The 27,037-nt window shown below is 34.5% G+C and overlaps 1 protein-coding gene across 5 annotated transcripts in view; it reads left to right on the plus strand.

The window, feature by feature from the left end:
* USP34 (ubiquitin specific peptidase 34) overlaps positions 1-27,037 on the plus strand; it is a 224,651-nt gene that overhangs the window by 85,905 nt on the left and 111,709 nt on the right. For 4 of the 5 annotated variants that reach the window (XR_006343487.1, XM_043917700.1, XM_043917703.1 and 1 more), the window contains exons 11-18: positions 11,321-11,446; positions 11,632-11,761; positions 12,412-12,447; positions 12,810-12,940; positions 13,215-13,819; positions 16,224-16,438; positions 20,127-20,242; positions 20,335-20,462. Coding sequence is in view for 4 of the 5 variants with exons in the window: in XM_043917700.1 (XP_043773635.1) it covers positions 11,321-11,446; positions 11,632-11,761; positions 12,412-12,447; positions 12,810-12,940; positions 13,215-13,819; positions 16,224-16,438; positions 20,127-20,242; positions 20,335-20,462 (1,487 nt within the window). In the remaining variant the exon portion in view is untranslated. The remainder of the gene's footprint in view (positions 1-11,320; positions 11,447-11,631; positions 11,762-12,411; positions 12,448-12,809; positions 12,941-13,214; positions 13,820-16,223; positions 16,439-20,126; positions 20,243-20,334; positions 20,463-27,037) is intronic. The other variant, XM_043917701.1, reaches the window with a different exon arrangement.

Consider the following 27,037-nt stretch of genomic DNA (forward strand, 5'->3'; position numbering starts at 1 on the left):
TCCTCGGCCATGCTTTTCTCCTTTTGTCTTCAATCTTTTGCAGCATCAAGGTCTTTTCCAGTGAGTGGACTCTTCGCGACAAATGGTCAAAGTATTGAAGCTTCAACTTCAGCATCGTTCCTTATCTTTTCACGTTTAAGTGAAAGGAAGTCCTTATCCTTACCCTCCTCAATTAGTTGTATTCTTAAACTCCTTTTTATTTGCTAAACTAGTGAGTGAAAAGTGTTATCATTGATGTTTTAAATTTGGATTTCTTTAGTGTGAATCAGGTTGAAAATCTTGTATTTAAGAACCCTTTTTGTTTCCTTTTTTGGGAATGTTTATATTCTTTGCCGTTTATCAGTTGCTTTACTTTTTTTTTGTAGGAGATCTTTATATATCAATGAAATTGGACTTGTTGTCTGTTAGGAGTTATGACTACATTCTGCTTTGATGTCTCCTTGCTTAATTCAGGTGGTTTTTGCAGTTGAGTTTCAAGTATGTGGTTTCAGACTTGTGGTTGAAGTTTTTGTGGCCTGTGGCTTTTGTGTTATGGTTTGAAATGCATTTCAAGATTACAACAAAATTCACCTTTAGTTACTTTCTGTACATTTTGTTTCAATTTTGTTTTTTAATCTTCGATCCATTAGGAATTTATCATATACATACCCAATATTTCCCCTCCCAATTTTTGGTTGTGTTGTCCCCATTCCATTTGTTAAGTAATTCTTCTCCTCACTGATTTGAGACACTAGTTTAATCTTGACTGGGTCAATTTCTGAACTTTGTAGACTGACCTATTTGTGTATATAGTCATGATCTGTATACCAGGGATTGGTAAAATTACAGCCTGTGGGCTTGTAAATAGTTTGTTTGCCCCATGGCTTTGCCTCTTCATTTTCATATTGTCTGTGGCTGCTTCCACACTGCAGTGGCAGAATACAGTATCTGTTACAGAGAATGTATCACCTGTAATCCTAAAATATTTACTGTCTGGTGCATTGAGAAAACATTTGTTAGTCCCTGCTTTTATACTCATATATTTTCTTTTTTCACCTTGTGTCTGTGTAACATTTCTTAATATCTGGCAAAGCTGATCCTTTATATATTTTTTAAAGAATCTGTGTCTCATTTATTTTTTCATGTGAGTTTTAGTATTGACCTACTCTTTAAAAATATTATTTTCATTGTTTATTTCAATGATTATTTTATAAAGTAGTGTCTTATCCAAGTTGTTATACGCCATTTGTTTTATTTTGTATCTTTCAGCATTTCAGAGTTACTTGTATGTAGATTTTACCATATGTTAAGCTCATTCTTAAGGGTTTTAATTTTATATATTATTGCTATTAAAATAGCCATTTCTCCCCTTATACTTGCTTTCATCCATTATATTTTTGTTTAATCCATATTCTTAATGATCACAACATATATACATAAACTTGATATACTTAAGCTTTTTCAAATTTTTGATTTTTAATTTTTATTCATAGCAAGACAAAATATGAGAACAATGATATATTAAGTAATACAGAATAAGTAACTAGGAGTAGTGAAGCATTGTTTATTGAAACTGAAGTTCATCACGTTTTAATTGATACTATGTATTAAGACTTCTAGCATTTTATCCTGGCAAAAATTTGAATTTACCTAATAAGGAATTTACCTAATAAGGAAATTTAAAAATTCTGGCATAATCTGTAATATAGTCGGAAATAACTTAAAATATTTATAATAAAGGATAGTTTAATGAGATGAAATAAATATATTTGAAAGATCATTTTATTTGAGTATTTCTGTGATTTGTTACTGCTTAACTTTTGGCTGTACTACAGATTTCAAATTATCGGGAATTTTTACATTTTGAGTTCTTCTGTTTGAGCACCAACTATAACAGACATCAGGTTACAGGTTGTCTAGGGTTGGTTGGTTGTTTTCATAGGGTCTTGCCTGAGTCTTTTTTCCTTCCCTCTGGAGTAAGTTTTTGAAATCACTTTGCACACTTGATACGCATACATACACACACTTCACCCAGTAACAATTGGATTGACTGCTAATTTTTTTCATTATTTGTATCAAAACTCTTCTGTTGGAATCCAAGGAGAAAAGAGATAAGGGTGACATATGGGAAATAGAAAAAAAGTGTAAAGTGCTTTATAAATATTTGAAAAATGCTTATCTTTGATTATAATTAAATGTAAATTAAGCTAACATTTTACCATTTTCACCTACTAGGTAGTTCTCATTATGTTTGACAATACACTCTGTTGACCACAGTGTGGTGTAACTTCAGGAGAACAACATAGCAGTTCTCTTTCTAGTTATTTGTCTTCTAAATACATGTACATGAAAATGTTTGATATACCATTGACTACGCTAGTAGACCATGAATGTCTGTCACTGTGGGACTAAATGAGTTTTGGGAAAGCCATCTAGTAGAATGTTTGGTGGCCATGAGAAGAACTGAACTTGATGTATTTTGCTCATGTGGAATGACCTCCAAGATATATTTTTATTAAATAATATGGTAATAAATCTTTTATTAAGAGAAATAGCAAGTACCCAGTGTATTCTCCCACTGTGTATTAAAATAGTGGTAAAAAGAGAATGCACATACATGTATATGTACTCTTTGTACTTGTGAGTGTCTGGAACAAATTTGGAAAAACACACAAGAAATTTTAATAGGTTTGCTTTTGGGGAAGTGGCCTGATTAGGTGGGAGGTTTTGCCCACGTTTATGTCAACTTGAAATATTTTACATGTGTTTACTAATTTTTCAGTAAATATAAAAAGTTGTATATAAAGTTATGGTAAACATTTTGACATTTAAGTGACTTTCTGTACCATTTAAACTTACTTACTATTCTGATTTGAGTTACCTCTCTACGTCTCTATTCATATCCTTTCATATAAAATCTTGTAGTCATAGGACATAAAAAGGTAAACTTCAGAATCTTTCTACTATGTTGGAATTTATCATTAAATGCTTTCCATATTTGAAGAACTTATATATAGATTTATGTAACTTTTATATAGATTTATATAACTTTTATATAGATTTATGTAACTTACTGAGATGATAATTTTGTCTTAAAATGCAGCTAATAGCTTTTTGGGGATAGATTTTTATGTCTCAGTGACAGAAGTAACATTTCTTAGGTCTTAGAATTTAAATATCATCTGATTCAGTTGTGCAGTATGTACATTTTGAAGGGCAATAGTTCATACTTCTCATCAGGTTCTCAAAGGGAATATGTGATGACTAATTTTAGAAACACTGATATATACTCCATTGGTTATTAGCTTCTGCTTGTATATTTGTATACACATTTAAACTGCTGCTTTTTGAGACTGCATACTGTCAGCGTGTGAAGTTATGATTGTACTTCAGTTATAATCTGGCCACTGCAATATCTGTCATTGTGTTACATCTTATGATTTGAATTCTGTTCATTTATGCCTATTTTAGGAGCTGTTTATATGAATAATGATTCCTTCTTGTACTATATATTCAAACCTCTTGTCTATACTATATTCTTTTTTTATGTTGTTGGGTATTTCCTTTGTTGTTCATATTTAAGGTAGACGACTGGTAAGAGATCTTAGTACTTTCAGGTGTTGTGAAATATTTTTCCATTAGAACTCTTAAATGGACTTCTGGAAATGGGAAAACAGGATTTAATGTCCATGTATCATTCCTGCTGTCCATCAAATCTGGTGCTCAGATAAACTCAAAATTTTCCAGTTACATTGCAGAGATAGACCCATCTCCTCTGCAACTCACTCACAAATATTCTGAGCTGTAGCTTTCTCTCTCTACCTTGATCCTCACTCAGTTGTGTCCGACTCTTTGCAAACCTATGGACTGTAGCCCACCAGGTTCCTCTGTCCATGAGATTTTGCAGGCAAGAATATTGGAGCAGGTTGCCATTTCCTTCTCCAGGGGATCTTCTCAACCCCAGGATCGAACCCTCATCTCTTGCATTGGCAGGCAGATTCTTTACCACTGAGCTACCAGGGAAGCCCCTCTTATCTGTTACTGATTCTCATTTCTTTGTGGGTTTGTTTCTTTTCATTCTAAAATACAGTAATGAATGAGTTTCCTTTATGGAAGATGAGGAAATTCTCATCATTTTTCTCTTCTCATTTTCCACTTTGTAGTTATTTATATTTAATCAAGTTATGCAACTTTTAAGTGAACCATAATTTCCAGTTGTTTCATATTAATTTTGTGTTTAGGTATATGATTTACCACAAATCCTTTTTCCTCATTCCTGTTTTCCTTGTTCCTTTTTCTTTATTCGAGTTAATTTGGGCTTATTTTTGTGGCTTTCACGGAGTAGACTTTTGTTTTACTTTGTTGGTTTATAAACTGGCCTTTATACACAGTGGTTTGGGAGAACGAAAGAGGTGGAGATCACTCCAGATTGGTAGGTGGCAGGTTTAAAAGCAAGGGAAGTTAAGAGGCTTGTCTTCAGTGGCTGCAAGATGAGTAGATCTCGGCACTCGCCTGCCAAATCTTACAAGTTTATAAGTGAGGTCTTAACTGGGTTTAGGCACAATTACTATAACCTTGGAATAGTTCCCGCTTAAGGAGTAGCAGGCAGGCAGAGTGTATATTCCAATGACAGGGGAGGAAGTGAGGTACCTCTCTTTGCTCAGTTTCAGCTCAAAAGTCAACTGGCAGTTATATCCTCTGGATTATTTTCTCCAACATCTCTGAAGAGGAACTTGTGGGTATCTTATTCTCGGTTTCCACATACTTGAGATGTCTGATCTCTGTACTTGAAGCGTTTGATTGAATATCATACACTGAGCCACTCTAGCTTTCCGTACGAACTGTGTAGTATATATGAAGAGTAGTCCTTTGTTTTCTGAACAACTTTTATTTTTAATATTAAAAAGAATATTTACTATATATCACATCATTCTTTGTTGGCAGAATTTTTCTCATGTTGTTTTGTAGGTGTTCATTAATCCCATGAGGGTTTTTCTTTTTTTTTTCAAATATTTTTTCATTTATTCATTTGACTGAACTGTCTTAGTTGAGACACTTTGAATCTTTGATCTTGCTGCAGCATGTGGGATCTTTTTTAGTTGCAGCATGCAAACTCTTAGTTGTGGCATGTGGGATCTAGTTCCCTGACCAGGGATCGAACCTGGGACCCTGAGGGGAGTGCAAAGTTTTAGCCATTGGACCATCAGGGAAGTCCCAGAGGGTTTTCTTCTTTTTAACTTGTTTTGAATTTTTGGTTGATGGCCTTTAACAAGTATTTTATTTAAAATTTTTTTATTGTGGTACAAATATGTACAACATAACAAACCATTAATTTACCATTTTAGCCATTTGTAAATGTACAATTCAGTGGCATTAAATACACTCAAAATGTTTTTTAACCATCACTTAACCTGTATACAAAACTTTGACATCACCTCCAATGAAGACTCTGTGCATATTAAACAATAACTCTCCATTCCTTCTTCCCATCTCTCAGGGAACTTTTGATTTCCTTTCTTCTACATTATATCTTTATGAATTTGACTATTCTAGGTACCTCATTTTGGTGGAATCATACAGTATTTTTTTACTTATTTTACAGTATTTTACTAAATAGAGCTTTTTTTACTTATTTTACTAAATAGAGCTTTTTAGGGTTCATCATGTTAACAGTTCAGTTCTGTTCAGTCATTCAGTTGTGTCCAACTCTTTGTGACCCCATGGACTGTAGCTCGCCAGGCCTCCTTGTCCATCACCAACTTCTGGAGTTTACTTAAACTCATGTCCATCGAATCGGTGATGCCATCCAACCATCTCATCCTCTGTCATCCCCTTCTCCTCCAGCCTTCAGTCTTTCCCAGCATCAGGGTCTTTTCCAGTGAGTCAGTTCTTCGCTTCAGGTACCCAAAGTGTTGGAGTTTCAGCTTCAGCATTAGTCCTTCCAGTGAATATTCAGAACTGATTTCCTTTAGGATGGATTGGTTGGATCTCCTTGCAGTCCACGGGACTCACAATTCAAAAGCATCGGTTCTTCAGCACTCAGCTTTCTTTATGGTCCAACTCTTCCATTCATACATGACTACTGGAAAAAACGTAGTTTTGACTAGACAGACCTTTGTTGGCAAAGTAATGTCTCTGCTTTTTAATATGCTGTCTAGGTTGGTCATAACTTTTCTTCAAAGGAGCAAGCGTCTTTTAATTTCATGGCTGCAGTCAACATCTTCAGTGATTATGGAGCCCAAGAAAATAAAATCTTGTTACTGTTTCCATTGCTTCCCCATCTGTTTACCATGAAGTGATGGGACCGGATGCCATGATCTTAGTTTTCTGAATGTTGAGTTTTAAGCCAACTTTTTCACTCTCCTCTTTCACTTTAATCAAGAGGCTGTTTAGTTATTCTTCACTTTCTGCCATAAGGGTGGTATCATTTGCATATCTGAGGTTATTGATACTTCTCCCGGCAATTTGATTCCAGCTTGTGCTTCCTCCAGCCCAGCATTTCTCATGATGTACTCTGCATATAAGTTAAATAAGCACGGTGACAATATACAGCCTTGATGTACTCCTTTCCCTGTTTGGAACCAGTCTGTTGTTCCATGTCCAGTTATAACTGTTGCTTCCTGACCTGCCTACAGGTTTCTCAAGAGGCAGGTCAGGTGGTCTGGTATTCCCATCTCTTTAAAGAGTTTTCCACAGTTTACATATGTAAAATTGATTGCTGTTGCAGAGAAATAGCTGAATTTTGCTTGTTGAGCTTGTACTCAGTGTAGTGTGTAACTTTGAATCTGCTTTTAGCACAACTTCCTTTTCTCTATATAGAATCATGTCATTATGAGTAGTTTTACATCTTCTTTCCAATGTATTTTCATTTTTTAATTGATTTATTTACTTTTGTGGTCTGATATCTGTGGCTAGTATTTCTATGTACTGTTGAATGGCTATCGTGTGTGTGAGCGTCATTGTCTTGTTCCTGATCATAGGGGAAATTTTTTTCAGTCATTGCGTACTGGCTGAGATGTTAGTTGTGGAATTTATAAATAACCTTTATCATGTTCAGGAGTTTTTCTTCTCAAAATGGGGAGAAGGCAATGGCAACCCACTCCAGTGTTTTTGCCTGAAGAATCCCAGGGATGGAGGAGCCTGGTAGGCTGCCGGCTATGGGGTTAACACAGAGTCAGACACGACTGAAATGACTTAGCAGCAGCAGCAGCTTCTTAAAAGTACTGAGAGTTTTTATCATGAGAGGGTGTTGGATTTTTGTCAGATGCCTTTTCTGTGTCAGTTGAGATTATATGGCTTTTTTCCTTCTTTCTATTAATATGTTGTATTACAGTAATTAATTTTCTTTTTGAACTAGCCTTGTATTCCTGAAGTAAATCTCATTTGGTCCTGGTAAAAATTTTTTTACTATGTGGTTGTATTTGATTTGCTAGTATTTTGTGAAGGACTTTTTGTATTATTAAAAGAGATACTGCTCTGTCATTTTCTGTTCTTAAGAAAGTTTTGGTATTGGGTTAGTGCTAGTCTCATAGAATGAGTAAAGTAGTTAATTGTCTTCAGTTTAGGGGAAGTGTTTGAGAAGGATTGGTGATAATTTTTCTTTAAATGTTTGGTAGAATTCACTAGTTAAACCATATATTTTAAAATGTACTTTGGGAGATTGATTACTGACCCATTCTCTTGTTAAAAGAGACATTTTTCATTGCTTCTTGAGTCAGTTTAGGTAATTTGTAAGCAGTTTTTTGGCATACAGTGTCAATGGTATTTTCTTACAATTTTTTTTTTAACCTTTAAATTTGGTAGTAATATTCCACTTTCAGATTTTAGCTATTTACATTTCTCCTCTTTTTATTTTTAAAAATTATTTTTAATTTAGCAAAAAGTTTATTACTTGTTTAGAAGAACCAGCTCTTGGTTTTGTTAATTAAAAAAATATATATATATTTGTTTGGCTGCATGGATCTTAGTTGCAGCATGTGAGATCCTTAGTTTCAGCACGTGAGCCTGCGGGATCTAGTTCCCTGACCAGGGATTGAACCTGTATCCCCTGCATTGGAAGACAGATTCTTAACCACTGGACCACCAGGGAAGTTCTGGTTTTATTTATTTTTAAAAGTTGTCTTCCTAATCTGTGTTTTATTATCTTTGTCCTAGTCTTTGTTGTTTTCCTTCTTTTAGTTTTGGGTTTAGTTTATTATTTTTCTAGTTCCTAAGTGGTAAAGTTAGGTTGTTGATAATGAGATCTTTTAAAGTTTACATTTAATAAATTTCCTTCTGTGCAGTGGAATGTCAGCATTTCCTTTTCTTGGTTTCATGATTATTTTATTGTCTTTGGCTTTCAGCAGTTTGATTATAATAATATATCTTGGGGTAACTCAGCTCTTACTAGGAGTTTGTTGAAAATTTTGAATTTGCCAACTTGTGTCAAGTTGAGAAGCTTTTGCCATTAGTCTTTAAATATACATTGTGTACGGTTTGTTTTTTTTTTTTTTTTTCCTGTGAGATTTCTACAACGATTATATTGGTAGACTGGATGGTGTTCCACAGGTCCCTTAGACTCTGTTCACTCTTCTTTATTCTTTTTCTATTCTTTAGACTCAGTAATTTCAGTTTTCCTTTTTTCAAGTTTGTTTATTGTTCTGCTTGCTCAGATCTGCTTTTGAGGTTCTGTAGTATATTTTTTATTTCAGTTATTTTACTTCTTAGCATTTCTCTTTTGGCTCCTTTTTATGTCTTTAATGATATTCTCATTTTGTTCAGGCAATATTTTCCTGTCTTCACCCTTTTCCTTTAACTCTTTTAACATTAAAATGTTTCAGGATCTTTTGTCTAGTAATTTCTTTGAATTTGCATTCTATGAATGATGGTAGTTTTGTGTTGATTTATTTTATTCATTTGAATGTGCCATCTTTTCCTGTTTCTTTTTATATTTTGTGTTGGTTTCTTTACTTTTTTTTTTTCTTTTGGTTGTAAACAGTGTGAATTTTACAATATGGTAACTTTGGAAAAGAGAGTCTCTTCATTTTTCAGAGTTTGTTCTCTGCTGGTTGTTTTTGGGCTAATGATCAGTCTAACGTGAATCTTTATGACCTTTTCAGGTTTTCTTCTGAGCCTGTGTCTTTCCCTGACAATGTGTAATACCTTTCTAAATTCTTCTACACATTCATTCTTTGTTGAACATCAAAAAGAAAAAAAAAACATCCTGGTGTGACTCCTTTAATTCTTCCAGTAGACACTTCACCTTATTTGGGTTGAAACAATGCCAGTTAACGTACACCTCAGCCATCCAATGTAGTGATCCAAGTTCAGAACACAGAAATTTATTATTTGGAGCACAAGATCATTATTGCCCACCCATGGCGCCAACAAACTGTACTAGTGTCACATTGCTGTCCCCACAGCTTCTTGCCATAGCGTCAAGGACTGGGAAATGGGTAGCCGCTATCACTCTGAAGGCTGAAAACGGCCAGCATTAACAACAGTGTGGCAGCCAAGTTTTCCTTTGGGAACGTAAGAGTTCAGATTGGCAGCTCCAGAGTTTCGGAATAGTTATATCAGAGTTTTCTGTAGTACAGTTGCTTTTTAGGTACGGAGATGGATTCCTGGCACTTTCTGCCCTACCATCTTCCATGACATCCTTTTCCTCTCTTTTCTTTTCAATAACTAGTGAAGAGTCTGTGAACCAGCTCCACACTGCTATTTTTACCAGTAACTAAAGCTGTCAATCTTAATATTTTCTCCTCACTTTTTGGGTGTGTTTTCATAATGTGCATCTTGTAAAGAGCCTTATGTGTCTTTTGCCTCAGCTACAGGATTATGTAATTATCTTTTAAGGGTCTTTATTATTTAAAAATAATCAAAATCATATCTATTATGAAAATCCCATTTTATTAATCATTTAAGTTGTTACAAATCATGTTTATTACACAGAATGTTTTTAAGTCACATTTTAATTAGGAACGGTATAAATCTAACAGTTACTTGTTGACATAAAGCAAGTATAAACTGTTGGTACAGTCTTAATTACAATGTTAATATATTAAAACTAATATTCTTAGTAAAATCTGTAAAATGGGCAGACTTATAACTGATGATTCACTTCTCAAAATCTAATGATGTTTTGGTCTTAAAGTATTGAAATTGTGTAAGTAAACACTGTTGAATCAAATAGTATATTGAGGTAAATAGAGTCATTTATTAAAAGTCACCTCACCATAGAGGACTTTTTCCAATGTTATTTTATTTTACCTCTGTTTCAACATTAGGTTGTACATATTTACCTTGATAAGACGATGCAGTATAGGAAAGTTACATGATTTACACTTGAAAAATATGAAAGTCAGTGTTTAAGAATAGAAGAATCTACATTTTCTAATAGACTTTCAGTGTATTGAAGATAAATAGAATATGTTTTACTTTTGGAGTCCTGAAATTGAGTATTTCTGGCCTAGTCATATTTGTGGCATATCTTGATTTAGCAGTTAGCAGCCTTGTAGCTATATAACATGCTTATTTTACTGACATTGTAATATTTAGTAGTCATATCTTTTTAAAAGTTATATTTTCTCTCATATTTACCTAATTCTGTTTAGTGTAACAAAGGAGACTTTCCTAGTTTATATTATGTAGTCTTTGACTATAAGGGGGCTTCTGTTTTGTACTCTCTTTTAATAATGAACATGTTATAGAAATACTTTATAACCACTTAATATAAGAAAAATAATCCAGTTGATCTTTGATCAACATGAGGTTTAGAGGTGTCAGCCCTCTGCACAGTCAAAAGTGTATGTATAACTTTACAGTCAACCTTCCACAGTATCTGTAGTTCTGTATCTGTGGAACATAGCATTATTAGTGGGGGAAAAAACCAACCTTGTATAACCACACAGTTCAAACCTGTGTTGTTCAAGGGCCCACTATACACTTAAAAAATAATATTTATTTGGTTTTCTCTCCTAATAGTAATTTATTTTGTTTTTTATTTCCTGCACTTTAATTTGCTATTTGTTTGTATATTAGTGATACATTCCTAAATTGGAATTCTTTTTATACTTGGAATTTACAAATCACTTACTGTGGGCCTCTCTCTTGAGGTTAAAAAGTTGTGCTTGTGGTTTGCTTGGATAGGGTGAAGTTATGCTAAAGTGTAATTTTATTTTCACAATTTTATGTACTGTAACTTTAATATTTGTTAATTTAGTAATTAATATTTTCTAGTATTAAACATCTTAGCATACTAGCCACTTTGTTCGCTTTTAAACTTATACAACTATTTTGCTATCAGCTTATTTATTTATGCAGTATCATTATATTTGACTATTGTCGTTACTTTATTTTCTAGTTGAAACATTGTAGTCGATATATACATGACTTATTTCCTTCACTCATCAAGAATTTGGATCCAGTACCACTTAGACATCTTCTTAATCTGGTCTCAGCTCTTGAGCCAAGTGTTCATACTGAACAGGTAATTGATTCAAACCGTAATGAAATTTTTTTTTTGTTAAGTTTCTTAAGTGAAAATTTATTTGTTATTCACATAATTTAACTTGTAGTTTATTACTGTTGGTATTTCATTTAAGCAAAAGGGTATTAAATTTGTTACAATGTTTCCTAAAACCTCTAATTTCAACTTCTCTCTCTTTTTTTAAGACATTGTACTTGGCATCGATGTTAATCAAAGCACTATGGAATAATGCGCTAGCAGCTAAGGCCCAGCTATCTAAACAGAGTTCTTTTGCATCTTTATTAAACACTAATCTTCCCATCGGAAATAAGAAAGGTTCGTAAAGTATAATGTAATTTGAAGTGAGTTGTCCCTAGTTTTTAACTCAAATGTGAAGTAGTTCCTGCAAATTAGTTTAAGTTTAATCTCAATTTTGAAATGAGAGCTGTTGGTGTTGTGAAAAGGTTAATAAATTGGAGTGAGCTCATGCTTTTGGTATACTGTTCAAGTAATAGCAATGAAGTTTAAGTAGTTACTGGATCTTCTTTCATTGATATTCTTCCCTTAAAAAAACCGTTTCATAAAATCTCTAGAAATTTAAGTTAGAAAACAGTCAACATGCTTTGTTTTAGATACAGTTTTGAGAATAGAACATAATGATACATTTATCTTTTCATGTTTTCTGCTTCACACTTTTCTGTCATTTTAGGTGTTTTGTGTGTGCTTTTACACATATAGCTTTCTAGGGTTTTCTAAAACTTTACCAACATTACCCCTCTTTTTTGTCTCCTGACATCATATACTACTCTTTCCTTAGGCTTTTCTGTGCAGGCTCCCACAGCTACTGTGGCAAGTGGTGGGGTCTTATATTATTGCAGGTTTCCCTACCTATATCTTGTTGTTTATGTAATAAGAACAACTGATACATGTCCCAAAGAAATTCAGTCACTTAGAGTATCTCCGTCCTGTTTTTCCTTTTCCTTCAGAGGAAGAAGAGCTCAGAAGAGCTGCACCATCACCTTGTAAGTTGAGTCTTAGAAATGTATGGCAAGATGACTTGTAGTTTTATTTTGATGGTTGAGTTAATTGATTTTATATATGTGTATCAGAGTCCTGAAGTTCATTTTGTGCAGGAGATGTAAATCCGTACTAGTTATCGGTCTTACCCTTTTTGTTTAAATCATTAGTGTCTTGACTTCTAATTGAAATCATGTATATTTTCTTTAGAAATAATTGGCAAGTGTTAACATATTTCCAGATTATGTTTTTGGCTACTTGGCATGAAGCTTTGGTATGTCAGAGAATCAAAGGATTATGACATTCTGATAGATGCATATTAATACAAGTAAGAAGTAAAAAAAAAAACCCCATCGTTTTAATATAGGGTCACCTGCAGCCAGTCCTCAAAGCAGTGATAACAGTGATACCCATCAAAGTGGAGGCAGTGACATTGAAATGGATGAGCAGCTTATTAATAGAACCAAACATGTGCAACAGCGACTTTCAGATACAGAGGTATGAAAAACCTTTTTGCCTCCCCCTGTAGAGTTTTTTGGGTTTGTGCCATGTTTATTCTTTGAACTGGGAATATAAACTTGAGACCTGTTAAGGCCTCTCCTATCTTATTAGTATCATTTAAGTTCTTTAGTTTTCTTTGAGTTTTTAATTCCATTTTATATTGTTCAAGGAAATATGTCAGTACTGTGGCAATCTTTTTAAAAAGTATAGTGTGTTAATGTCATTTCTTACTGCCTTAAATATTTATTTAAATCTTCATTTCTAAATGTAGGAATCCATGCAGGGAAGTTCTGATGAAACTGCCAACAGTGGTGAAGATGGAAGTAGTGGTCCTGGTAGCAGCAGTGGACACAGTGATGGATCTAGCAATGAGGTGAATTCTAGCCATGCAAGCCAGTCAGCAGGGAGCCCTGGCAGTGAGTTACAGTCAGAAGACATTGCAGATATTGAAGCCCTGAAAGAAGAAGATGAAGATGATGATCATGGTCATAATCCTCCTAAAAGCAGTTGTACGGATCTTCGGAACAGGAAGTTAGAAAGTCAAGCAGGCATTTGCTTAGGGGATTCCCAAGGCCCATCAGAAAGAAGTGGGACAAACAATGGAACAGGAAAGGACCTGGTTTTTAATACTGAGTCAATGCCATCAGTAGATAATCGAATACGAATGCTAGATGCCTGTTCACACTCTGAAGACCCGGAACATGATATTTCGGGGGAAATGAATGCTGCTCATATAGCACAAGCATCTCAGGAATCTTGTATTACACGCACTGGGGACTTTCTTGGGGAGGCTATTGGGAATGAATTATTTAATTGTCGGCAGTTTATAGGTCCACAGCATCATCACCACCACCACCACCACCACCACCATGATGGGTAAGTCCACCTAAAAATAAAACAGCTTACCTTTTCTTCAGGGAGTTAATTATAGCCTCCATTTATTCAGTTGTGATAAATTCTAGATCAGTGCTGTCCAATAGGAATATAATGTAAGCTACAAATGCATGTTTCAGATATGTAATTTTTAATTTTCTCTATTTTTCTTTCCTTAATGATTTATGGCTGCATTGTGCAGCTTGAGGGATCTTAGTTTCCCAGTCGGGGATCAGACCTGCGATCCCCTGTGGTGGAAGCATGGCGTCTTAACCACTGGACTGCCAGGAAAGTCCTAATTTTTAACTTTCCAATGGGCACATATAAAAAAGCAAGATAAAACAGAAAAGATTGATTTTTAATTGTAAATTTTATTTACAGCAGTAATATCCATGTCATCAGTGTAAAATTAACAAACATTCTTTTTTTGTAATGCTAAATTTTCAATAATCTGTGTATATTTACTACTGCTAACATATTCTGTTTAGCCCAGCCACTTTTTCCATGTGCAGGGGCCACAGATGGCTAGTGACTGTTGTATAGGAAGTACAGATTTAGATCTTCAACTCCTTGTTATACTTGCCTAAAAGTAATAAAAAAATTGCTTGTGGAAACTTCCATTAAAGTATGATCATGAAAAGGGGAATTTTATGCACATTCCATTTTTAGGATATCAGTAAGGTTAAAGCCTCAGCATAAAGCTTTTTGATCATCTGTGAAATACACCGATTGTGTTTAATAGTGATTCTGTCACTTAGTAATGTTACAGTATTAGGCAGAGTAGTCAATTGTTCTTTCAACATCATTTTCTTGTGTATGCAATAGGAACAATAATACCTGTCTCATGAGCTTTATTGTGAGCATTTCATGGGCTAATGTGATTGGCACATAATCAGAGCTTAATAAATAATAGCTACTATTTGTTCTTATTGTCATTACAAGTAGTAATATTTGAGTTAATGATGAAATAGGGATGAGTGGTTTATCAGAATTTTTCTTAGACCTGACTGTTTGCCAGGCCTTTCAGAATTTAAGATGGTGGTTTGGGAGAATTACATATGCATACATATTCCTACTTTATTTCCTTTGCTTTTTGGTTCTTGAATCTTTATCCCATATGAGTATATGGTAATGTTTTCTTTTTTATTTTATTCATATATTTATTTTTGGCTGTGCTGGGTCTTTGTTGCTGTGCAGACTTTCTCCCTCACCCTAATTAGGGTTAGGGTTAAGGTTAGGGAGAAGTTAGGGTTAGTTGGGTTAGTTGTGGTGTGCAGGCTTCTCATTGCATGGTTTCTCTTTCTCGTGGAGCACAGGCTCTCGGGCGTGCTGGCTTCAGTAGTTGTGCCATGTGGGCTCAGTAGTTGCAGCTCCTGGCCTGGAGCACAGGCTCAATTGTTGTGGTGCGTGGGCTTAGTTGCTCCATAGAATGTGGGATCTTCCTGAAGCAGGGATTGAACCCATAACCCCTGCATTGGCAGGTAGAATCCTTACCACTTAGTCACCAGGGAAGCCCTGATAATGTTTCTTCATCTTCACAGTATTGATGGTTTGGGCCATGTAGTTTTGTGTTTTGGATTTACAGCAGTGTGAATGCTGTCCAGTGCGTTGTAGCATGGATGTTTAGCAGCATCCCTAGGCTGTGTCCCTGTATACTAGAGACATCTCCTATATTGTGATTACCAGAAATTGTTTCTAGACATTCCTGGATGCCCCCTTGGCCTTCTGATTCAAAACCACTGGTTTATGGTCTGACATTACAGAAATGCACTTCATGATTCTCCCCAGGACATACTGAAGACAAAACAGTTCATAAAACCAATGTGGGTAGCATATTCAGTTTGCCACATTTTAAATCTCTTTTAGTGTTCACAACAACCCTCACCTGAAAAGACCTAATGATTTAATTTTTTATGTTAGCCATTTCCATATTCTCTGTGTGTGGTAACCACTTGTGAAAGTCCCCCAGTTAATACCAACCAAATCTGGATTGCAGCTTTAAATTGAAATTTTTGTTTCCTGGTAGTTATTTGATTCTGCAGTTGGATGAACAAAAGTAAATAAAATTTGAGGTTTCACTTTAAGATCTGAGTTTATAAAATAATTATCTAACAGTAAGTTTTACTGATTTTTCTCTAAAATTATTCCCTTTGAAGTTGTTTTAGTGAAGTGTTGATCAGCCAGATAATATGTGGGTATACTGTAAAGTTAATACATAGTGCTGACTTTGTGGGCTTTTATATTTTGTAAAGCTGTCAGTATCCCATAGTGTTAACAAACAAAATGTAGCTTCATTCTTGAGTATGTCGTAACTTGTGCTAAATGTTTTGAGAGAGATTTTTTGTGAATCACAATGTGTGTTTAAATTGTAATTGCTAACTTTGTGCTGCTCTTCTTTGTGTTACAGTCATATGGTTGATGATATGCTCAGTGCAGATGATGTCAGTTGTAGTAGCTCCCAGGTCAGTGCAAAATCAGAAAAAAATATGGCTGATTTTGATGGTGAAGAATCTGGGTGTGAAGAGGAGCTAGTTCAGATTAATTCACATGCAGAGCTAACATCTCATCTCCAACAACATCTTCCCAATTTAGCATCTATTTACCATGAACATCTTAGTCAAGGTAAGGTTCTGTATTAAGTAAAATGTATTCCTTTATTTAAAATGAATATAACATATTGTTAAAAGGGATCAACAGTTAATGTTTTTATATTTCATTGTTTTTGCCAAATAACTTCATATTACAGTCTTTTTTACAAAGAAATGAAATTATTATGGATGCTCCATCATGAGTATGAAGGCTAGAGTTCCACCAAGAGATATTTAATAAGAAAAGGAAATAAAAAAATAACATGTAAAATTATAGCTTGTATTTGAGAAAATGTATGGCTATATTAGATTTTATATTCTGGAAACTTGGGACTTAAAAGTAGGCGATTACACAGAATTTCATATTGTATGGTTCCATTTATATCAAATAACTAAGATATGTGGTTAGTGGTTCCCTGTGGCTAGGGGGAATTGGGGGACATAAGAGGGGGGGTGACTGATAAAAGGGTAAGGTGTTTCTTTCATCTGGGGTGATAAAAATGTTCAAAAAATGATGTTCTGGTCACTTTAAAATTAATCTTAAAAAAAAGTGATAGGACACGACCAAACTTGAATGAATAGAGATTAGAGGATGTTTAAGAATAGTGGAAGATGAAGGAAGAAAAAGGAGAAGTTAGGAGGGAAAACAGTTAAAGAATTGGCAGTGTCAAGGTCGGTATTCAACCTCTTGCTTGGTTACACACCATCAACACTTGCTAGCCTAGGAAATAGGTTTTGGGATGCTAGTAAATGATAAACTAAGTACAACCTGATAGATTAGGTATATGCTGTTAATGCCGTGATTAGACTTAAGAGAGCAGTTTGTGAATCTTGGAAACAACTTTCTGATTTCAGATGTTACTTGTATAGAATCTAGATAAGGTTACTTTGGGATTTTGGGGGATGGGGGATGTGGGAGGCATGCCTCATAGCCTGTGGGATCTGTTACTCGTCCAGGGACCAAACCTGGGCTCTCAGCAGTGAGAGTGCAGAGGCCTAACCACCGGACAGCTAGGGAATTCCCTGTTCTGACACTTTTGTTTTTGTGTTATTGTGGTTGTTGAGAAATGAATGGGTTAAGATTGAGCTCAGTTGAATTAGATACCATATTTATTAAATTTTTTGCCATTCTTCTTCTATTATAAAGAATTCTTCCAACACAGGAAGACAAATAATTTAAAAATGGGTGAAAGATGTAAGTAGTTAATTTTGTTAATACATAACTGAAGATAGAGAAATGGTCAGTAAGTACATGAAAAGATACTCAATATTGATAGTCATCTGGGAAATGTAAATGAAAACCACAATGAGATACTTCTACTCACTTGGGCTGGGTAAAAAATTAAGGACTTAATACTATCAAATGATGCTAAAGATGCAAAGCAACACTCTCATACAATGCTGTCAAGGAACATAAAATAGTACAGCCAGTTTAGAGTACTGTTTTGTTAGTTTCTTACAAAGCTAAATTTGTACTTACCATGTGACCCTGGAATTCCTGTTCTACATATTTTACCCAAGATAAATGAAAACATATATCCACAGAAAGAGTTGTATATGAATGATAACTAGTTCATTTATGAACCTCAACTGGAATTAACTGGTAGATAAACAAATTGTTGTATATTCACACAGTGGAATAAAGAGGAAGCAGCTACTGATATATTCAACACTATAGATGAATGTAAAAAGCATTCTAAGTGAATAAAGCTAGACAGAAGAGTACATACTATGTATTATTTATATGCACTTCTAAAATTTCCTGAAGTGATTTGCAATGGTTGACATCTACTCAGTGGTTGGTGGTGGGGACTGATTGTAAAGGGACAGAACATAACTTTTGGGGGTGATGGAAGTGTTCTGTATCTGATTATATATTTAAATTGTATTTTAATAAAATTAATTTTAAAAATGCAAATACCAGAACAGACAAACCAAAAAAAAAAACCCCCACAAACTTAAAAAGTCAGGCTACAAGCTGGGAGAATACTTGCAAATCATGTATCTATGGCTGTATCCAGACCATATAAGAACTTTTACCTTACAACTCAGTAGTAAGACAACCTAATTAAAAATTGGGAGTTGATTTATTTCACCATAGTAGGTACACAGGTGGCTTAATAAGCACATGAAAAGATACTTAGCATCATTAGTCATTAGAGAAATTCAAATAAAAAACAGATTCTACTTCATACCTATGAGAATGGCTAAAATTAAAAAGAAGGACCATAGCTATGTATTGGGAAGAATTTGGAGGAACAGTAACTGGTGGTACAACCACTTTGGAAAACAATTTGACAGTTTCTTCAAATTGTAAACGTATATGTGTTTATGTGTTTACCTTATGACCCCACAATTCTGAACATTTACCCAAAAGAAAAGAAGGCATATGTCTGTACAAAGACTGGTTGCATCAATGTTATGGTAGCACTATTCATATTAGACAAAAATTGGAAACTTCAAATTTTCATTAATTGGTAGATATATAAGCAAAATAATATTTTCATATGATGGAATATTGTTCTGTATTTAAAAGGACCACACTACTGATAGGTACTTAACAATGTGGACAAACCTCTAAAAACATTCTGCAAAGTGAACAAAGTCAGACATAAGACTATACATGCATATTGTATAATTTCATTTATATGAAATTTCTAGAAAATGTTAATTTGTGGGAATAGAAAAACAGACTAGGGCTTGGGAATGGGCTCAGGGATTAAATATAATTAGGTATGAGGGAATGTTTTAAGGTGGTAAAAGTGTTCTAAAACCCTATTCTAGTAGTGGTTGCATAATTCTCATTTTTATGAAATCAATGTATATGTACAGTTTAAGAGGAAAATTTCATGTAAAGCTGCTAAAAAAGACAAGCATTTTTGCTTAATATAACAGAGCTAGGGAGAATTATTTACTAGAATTTTTGAATTTAATTGAATGTTTTGAATAAATTGTCTGCCCACAATGTGGGAGAACTGGGTTCAGTCCCTGGGTTGGGATGATTTCCTGGAGAAAGAAATGGCAACCCACCTCAGTATTCTTGCCTGGAAAACCCCATGGATGGAGGAGCCGGGTAGGCTACAGTCCATGGGGTCGCAAAGTGTCGTTAAGTGTGCGACTTAACTTTCACTTTCACAGTTCAAAAAAGTGTTTCGATATAAGACACTTAACAGAGTTATATCCCATGGCTATATAGTTAATTAATTAGTGTTAGTTGCTCATTCGTGTCTAACTCTTTGCAACCCATGGACTATAGCCGTCAAGCTCCTCTTTCCATGGAATTCTCCAGGCGAGAATATTGGTGTGGGTAGCCCATACCCTTCTCCAGGGGATCTTTCTGACCCAGGGATCAAACCCTTTCCTGTGTTGCAGGCAGACTCCTTACCATCTGTGCCATCAACAGTCATTTTTATATTTAATTTGGGTTTCAGGTATTTGTATATAGTTCTTTTGACATGAGGAAAACATTAAATAATAATACTTAATAGAGCAGAGGCTATGAAATAGTGAAGAGGCTATGAAAACTCTTCACTTTAGTAGTATCAAACTAAACAATACTATTCTCTCACTTATAAAGCAACTGTTGTAATTGTTTTTATCGTTTTTATTGAGATTTATCATTATACTTCACTTTGAATTTGTTGTTTTTATGAATGCTGTAATTCATTTTACAATTTCAGTCAGCTGCATTCCTCTATAGTGTGGTATATTTTGCTCCTCAGGACCTGCAGTTCATAAACATCAGTTCAACAGTAATGCTGTGACAGACATTAATTTGGATAACGTTTGCAAGAAAGGAAACACTTTGTTGTGGGATATAGTCCAGGATGACGATGCAGTAAGTTATTTAATAATGCCAAAAGACTATAATTACAGCAGAATGCGATCAGTATAAGTAGTAACTTAATGTGTGTACATTCTTTTTTGTAGGTTAATCTTTCTGAAGGATTAATAAATGAAGCAGAGAAACTTCTCTGTTCCTTAGTATGTTGGTTTACAGATAGACAGATTCGAATGAGATTCATCGAAGGTTGCCTTGAAAATTTAGGAAACAACAGGTAAATAGGGATTGAAAGTTTTTTACATGGTAATCATACTCGTATAATATACCATTATTAGCCTTAAAATTTTTTTTTAAGTAATGTTGTATTAGTTTGAAACTCTTTCCACCCATAGTGTTCATATGTTATCACTTGGTCTTGGTTATTTCAACACTTTTTGGCAGTCTTGATTAGATCCTTCCTAACAAAAATAAGGGGATAATAATACTGTCTTCTTGATTCTGGGAATGATGGTGATTATTTTCAGATTGCAGTTAAATATTCTTGAACTATATATATAAAGGAAGCTAAATATGATAAGTAAAGTTAAACAACTAAGCTGAAATACATACATTTTGATAAACGGCATTTTTCTTCCTTCTGAGTGGATACTTTGATTCTGTAGTGCATAGAGAATTAGATTAGTGTTTTTTTATCTGGTTTGAATTCTGCTGTATATTTGTATACTTCTTATTGGGGCTCAAATTATTACAGATTTCTTGATTTTCAGTTCTGCTTATTGATACATTTTCCAGTTTCCCATGTCTTATACTGCTTCGATAATATTGTTTCATTCTCTTTCATAGTGAATTCAGTTATTAATTGAATATATTTTAATCTTACCTCTGCTCAGGCTCCATCTAAATGTCTAATTTTATTGAATATTTATATAAAAATTTTTTTGACCTAATTGAATTAGAAAAAATATGTTCAGTATTTTATTTTCTACTTTTGGTCTTGAAAGGTCTATAATTTGAACGATCACAGTAGAAAAATTGCTTATTCATGCAGGTATAAGAAACTACTAATAGGTTCCTGTTAGTGGATCAGTTGCCTCATTCAACATGTATTCTTTAAAAGGAACACTTTTAATGGCTGGATGATATTTCATCACTTATATACGTATTACAGAAGTTACTTTTAAAATGTTAATTGTCTTTTAATAGTCGTCTTGAAGCTACTGAACTTTTTAAAGTTGTATCAATTTTTATTCCCCATATGTGCATCTGCATATGTGTGGCCCAGCAGTTCCACTGCACAGTATGTGCCTTACAATATAGTACATCCAGATGGTCACCAAAAGACACATTAAAGGATGTTCATAAAAACATTATTCAAAATAACTATTCTTTGTACTGCAGTGCACATGCCAAAAACAGAATAAGAAGGAAAAATTAAATTGTGGACTGTTTGTTAAATAAAATGTTTATAACAGTAGTAATGAAAGAACTGCAACTGTGCAAGGAATAGTGTGGTTGAATCTCACAAAAATAATGTTGAGTGAAGGAAGCTATATATAAAAAGGCTTATTTCTGTTATTCTCATTATGTAGAGTTTAAAAACAGGAAAGCTATTTAATAGTTGGGATAATGATTACTCTTGGGTTGTCAGTGACTGGAAAGGGGGGTCTTCCCAAGGCTTCTGGGATGCTGGTGAGGATTTCTTTCTTAATGTGGGTACATACTACACACATATGTTCACCATCTCATTTTGAATTGTCACTTAGGTTTATACATGTTTTTACATGAATGTTACACTAAAATATAAAAAGCTATGTGAAAGAGGAAATATCATGTAGCCTTTGAATCATATATTTTCAAAAGTTGTATAATAATATGGGCATATGCTCACAGGCCCATTTGTTGTTAATAAGATTACAAGCAATATTTGAGGCTGTAGAGTAGTTACTTCTAGGAGGATTCAGCTCTTTTTTTTTCTTCTTTACGCTTTTCTATTTTCTAATTTTTCCATAATGAGCACTTATTTCTCTAAGGGTATCTTAACAGAGACAGAAGGAAAACTGTATATAAAACTGTATGGGGGGAAAAAAAAACTGTATGGAAAATTGCCAACTTGAATTTTTAGTAAGTTTTAATTTGCTCAATCCCAAATAACTTGAAAAGATGAAGCATTTTCATTTGTTGGAGGCAGTCCTATACCCCAGTTTTAGTTACTTAATGGTGTATTGAAAATATAGTAAATATAACTATTATATTGGGGTTAAATTTGCCCTAGAATTTACTCCTTAGAGGGTTCTTGTGTTTATTATTTTAGTCTTACTATTAATGTATCATATATACCAATGCTTAGAGCATAGTAGCATTTTTTAGCGTGGACATATACAACATATCCAGTGTATACCACCTGAACTTCCTGAAGTTATGTGAATTAAAAAATAATTAGTTTTGAACATCTTTTTAGAAAACCATTATTAGTTTCAGTTTCCTGATGAATCGGTGGTTTTTAAGTGAAGTGATTGTTTTCTCCCTTGGCAGTATCAGTACTTGGAGATATCTTTGGTTGTCATATTGATGAGTGGAATTGGAGGTGTTACTTTGAGCCAGGGGTACTACTAAACATCCTTCAATACAGAGGATAGCCTTTCACAACAGAGAGTTGTGTGAAATGTCAGTAGTGACATCAGAGTCTGAGAAATCCTAAACACAAGAATACTTTCTCCAAGCCTAGCCCCCTGTGTTTGTCATCTCTGTAGGAAAGGAATGTTACGAAAGGGTGTTAATAGGAAAGCTCTGCCGTATGTTGAAACAGATGGACCACTGCAACCTTTACTCATACACCATTTTCTGACATGTGACCCCAAAATCCCCACAGATGTCTACTTCTTGACAATGTCAATTTTTTATATACTTTACAGAGGTTTTATTTTTAAAAAATGTTCTCTGTGCTGATTTTGATTTTCTTTCTAGTTCCTCCCTTGCCGTGGTTTACAGACCTGTCAGCAATTTTTGTTTTTGCTTTTCTATGATGGTATTACAATTTATTTTACAGAATGAACTTAGCTTTCTTTTGAACAGCAATATGGCCTCATTATTTCTAAGGGGGCTTAGAGATCTAAAAAAGAAAAAGTCTTCCATAAATTATCCATAATTCTGCCATTTATATGGAACCCACCGTAAACACTTTAAAACATGCAGCATGTGCCTTATGCACTTTTAGCTTTAGATTGTTTTATAAGGTGTATAATGACATTTCAGTGGTGCAGGAAGTTTAAAGTTACACACAGAAACACTTAGTAGACTAGTTTGCAGAATGTTGTCATAAAGTGAGAGCATGAGGTGGACAGTGACTCCCACTATGAAAAGTCGATGACTTTCCAGCTTAGTATTTGTTACTTTGGGTCAGTGAGATACGACTGCTGTCCAGTGAGTAGGGTGGAAGTAGGGGTTGAGTTGTAATCAGCCCCTTTGATGTTTCATGTTTATTAGAAGACAGGTGTTCACATCCTGTACTAGGTACTCTCTGAAGTTCTGTGGGTTCTCAAGAATTGGTTTGAGACTCTGAGAACCTGTCCATTTTGTGCTTTCTTTTTTTTTCTATTTTGCACTAGATAGTTTAATCCATTTGTTAATTTTTTTGCCTTTGAGTACATAAGTGAAAATACTTGTACATATTAGGGATTCTTTTAGAGGTTCATATAATTAAGAAATGGATGGTACTGTGTACTTTTATTTGGTTTTGTTTTCTCTCTGTAAAGACAGTATTATATATAGCATTTCATTTCAACTGTTGGTATATACTATAATTTAAAATGACTGAATAGCATTTTGTAGAACACACCAGTCTTCTTCAAATATGGAGTCTAGGAAAAAAACCATCCAAATGTGACTTTTTAAACTGTGAAGCCCACCAGCAAATGTGTTCATTCTTCTAAGGCAATGTAAAGTTGCATGGGTAATTCTTAGAGTCATACCACACTGTTGTTTAGTAATAAGCTTCTGGTTACAACAAAAACTTGGAATCAAGCAAAGAACCAGAGCAGTTTTAAGATGATAGCATTTTTCCTGATTCTAAACTTAGTGCAGTGGTCCCTGGCTATCTGTGGGGCACTGGTTCCTGGATTCCTCTGCAGATACCCAAATCTACAAGTGAGCAGGTCCTTCATATAAAGTAGTGTAGGACAGTCAGCTCTCTGTATCCGCAGATAAGGAACCTGTGGATATGGAGAGCCAACTATATGTTGTTATTCAGTACTGTTGTTCCTTTTTATCTTAAACCTGTTGTTGCCCAGGGTTGTATGTTTTGATATTTAAAATTTTCACTCTTGGAAGAATTTGTGAAATATAAGTATGAATATAACAGTAATTTCTGTTTTTGTAAGCATATCAGCAATGAAAACTATTTGGGCAAAAAAGTTGATAAGTCAAGGTAACATAGTTCTTACAGGAGAAGTGCTATAACATTTTTAAAAAACTGGGAAAAGTTTTATTAGAGTGTGGTAGATACACAGTGTTGTGTTAGTTTCTGCTGCATAGCATGATATGATTTTAATTGGAACAAGTTGATATATGTGTTCTTGTGAAGTTTCCATAAACATTGAAATATAAAACATTGCTGTCACCAAGCAAGTTAATTATCTTCCACTGTTACCCACTCAGAGCCTGGCATCCTGTTCTCTAATGTCAAGCATCATGTGCTTGCTTCTACATTACATTTTATAAAATGAAATCATGTTCATTGTAGAAAACTTGGAAAGTAAATTTAAACAATTTAGACTCTTAACAGCATTGAATGGAAAAGAGGAAATAAGATTTTCAGAAAATATACAACTGTTGCACAGTATAAGACTTGCTTTAATGAGCTATGGTATCTCTAGTCTGTCTGTATATTTTAAAACTATTGAAATTACACTAGGCAAATAATTTTGGAACTTACTTCTTTGATTTTAGGTGAAATTTTCCTGTGTCCTTTTTTCATTGTGTTATCTCACTGATTTTGTGCTTATAAAGTCAAAATAATGTATATGTATACATTCTAGTTTTTTATGTCTTCAGTTCAGTTCAGTCACTCAGTTGTGTCCGACTCTTTGCGACCCCATGAATCGCAGCACACCAGGCCTCCCTGTCCATCACAAACTCCCGGAGTTTACTCAGACTCATGCCTATAGAGTCAGTGATGCCATCCAGCCATCTCATCCTCTGTCGTCCCCTTCTCCTCCTGCCCCCAATCCCTCCCAGCATCAGGGTCTTTTCCAATGAGTCAACTCTTTGCATGAGTTGGCCAAAGTATTGGAGTTTCAGCTTCAGCATCAGTCCTTCCAATGAACACCCAGGACTTATCTCCTTCTGGATGGACTGGTTGGATTTCCTTGCAGTCCAAGGGATTCTCAAGAGTCTTCTCCAACACCATAGTTCAAAAGCATCAATTTTTCGGCGCTCAGCTTTTTATGTCTTAATTTTTGGGAAAAACTCTGCTAATGTTTCCGAAATTTTGACAAAAGATTTTAGATAAATAATCTAAAATTGAAACTGATTTCTCCTGATCCTCTATCTTCGCAAGCACCACTACTGTGCAACTTGTTGAGGAATATTAAAAATTTTAATATTTAAAAGTATACTAAACGTTTTAAGTGTTTTTTAATATTTAAAGAATCTTTACTTTGCACTTAATAGATATCAGGCATTTACTCTCTTTATTTCTTCACTGTATGCTTATTATTATTGGACATACCTTGAGACATGGGGACCTTCTCCCTCCAGAGATTGAATCTGTGCCCCTGCAGTGGAAGCCCAGTCTTAACTATTGGACCACTGGGGAAGTCCACTTTATATTTTTAAATATATATATACTAATGTTGTTTTGATCTTCTGACATTTTCCTAGCATGCTGTCTTCCGGTAGTATTTTCCTCTTTGTACTTCAGAACTGTAATATAACATTGTACATTGTTGTTTTTCTTCCTTCCTTGAAAATCTTGCCTTTAAGTTCTTTGCTGGTTTGTCATTTGAAGAAATATATACTCAGCACGCATGATATGCAGGGATTTTTAGTGAATAAGACAGTCTGCTTACATAGAGCATATTCTAGTGGTAGCATTAAATAAAGGAATATTCATTAGGTGATGATGATTGAATAAAAATTGTAAAGGAGTCAATAAAGAGGTTCGTGGAGCAGTGGGAAGGTGTTATTTAATTATTGACTTGTCAGGGTTATTGTTTCTGTTGACAGTTGAGGGAACCTTAATACAGTGGGGGAAGGAGTCCTTCAAGTAGATATTTAGGTAAAGAGCATTCCAAGCATAGGCAGTAGCAAAGGCCCTGAGTCAGGAATGTGCTTGTGTGTGCTGATGGAATAGCTCAAGGAGGATGGGAAGGAAAATAGGTTACACTGATAGAAGAAATGGGGACAGATCACATATGGCTTTGTATCCAATTTAAGTACTTTGGATTTTATTTAGAAACATGAAATTTTGTAGTTTATCCTGCTTAGTGTTCGCCATGGTTTTCCTCCTATTCAGAAGTGTAGCCCTGTATACTAATATTCCTGGTACTCATCTCGAAAAGAGTAGGCATTTTTGAGGACTTACTTGTACTCCATATATGGTTAGTAGGGTGCCAAATTAAAAAAAAAAAAGGAATTCTTTCATGAAGCAATACTGCTCTTAAGCTTAAAAATAAAATAAATTCAGTAACTTATTAGAGTTTGTTGTGCTTCTTTCAGGGCTCATGGAAACAGCCTTCTTGCCTACTAGGAATTCTGGGATTTGTATGTCAGTGTGTTCCCTGTCCCCCTTTTCTTCCAGAAGATAGACATACTCAGATCTTCTTGAGGTCTTTGAGTGATTTCATGTTGCCT

The sequence above is a fragment of the Cervus elaphus genome, chromosome 11 (genome assembly GCF_910594005.1).
Source record: "Cervus elaphus chromosome 11, mCerEla1.1, whole genome shotgun sequence".
Classification (NCBI taxonomy): Eukaryota; Metazoa; Chordata; class Mammalia; order Artiodactyla; family Cervidae; genus Cervus; species Cervus elaphus.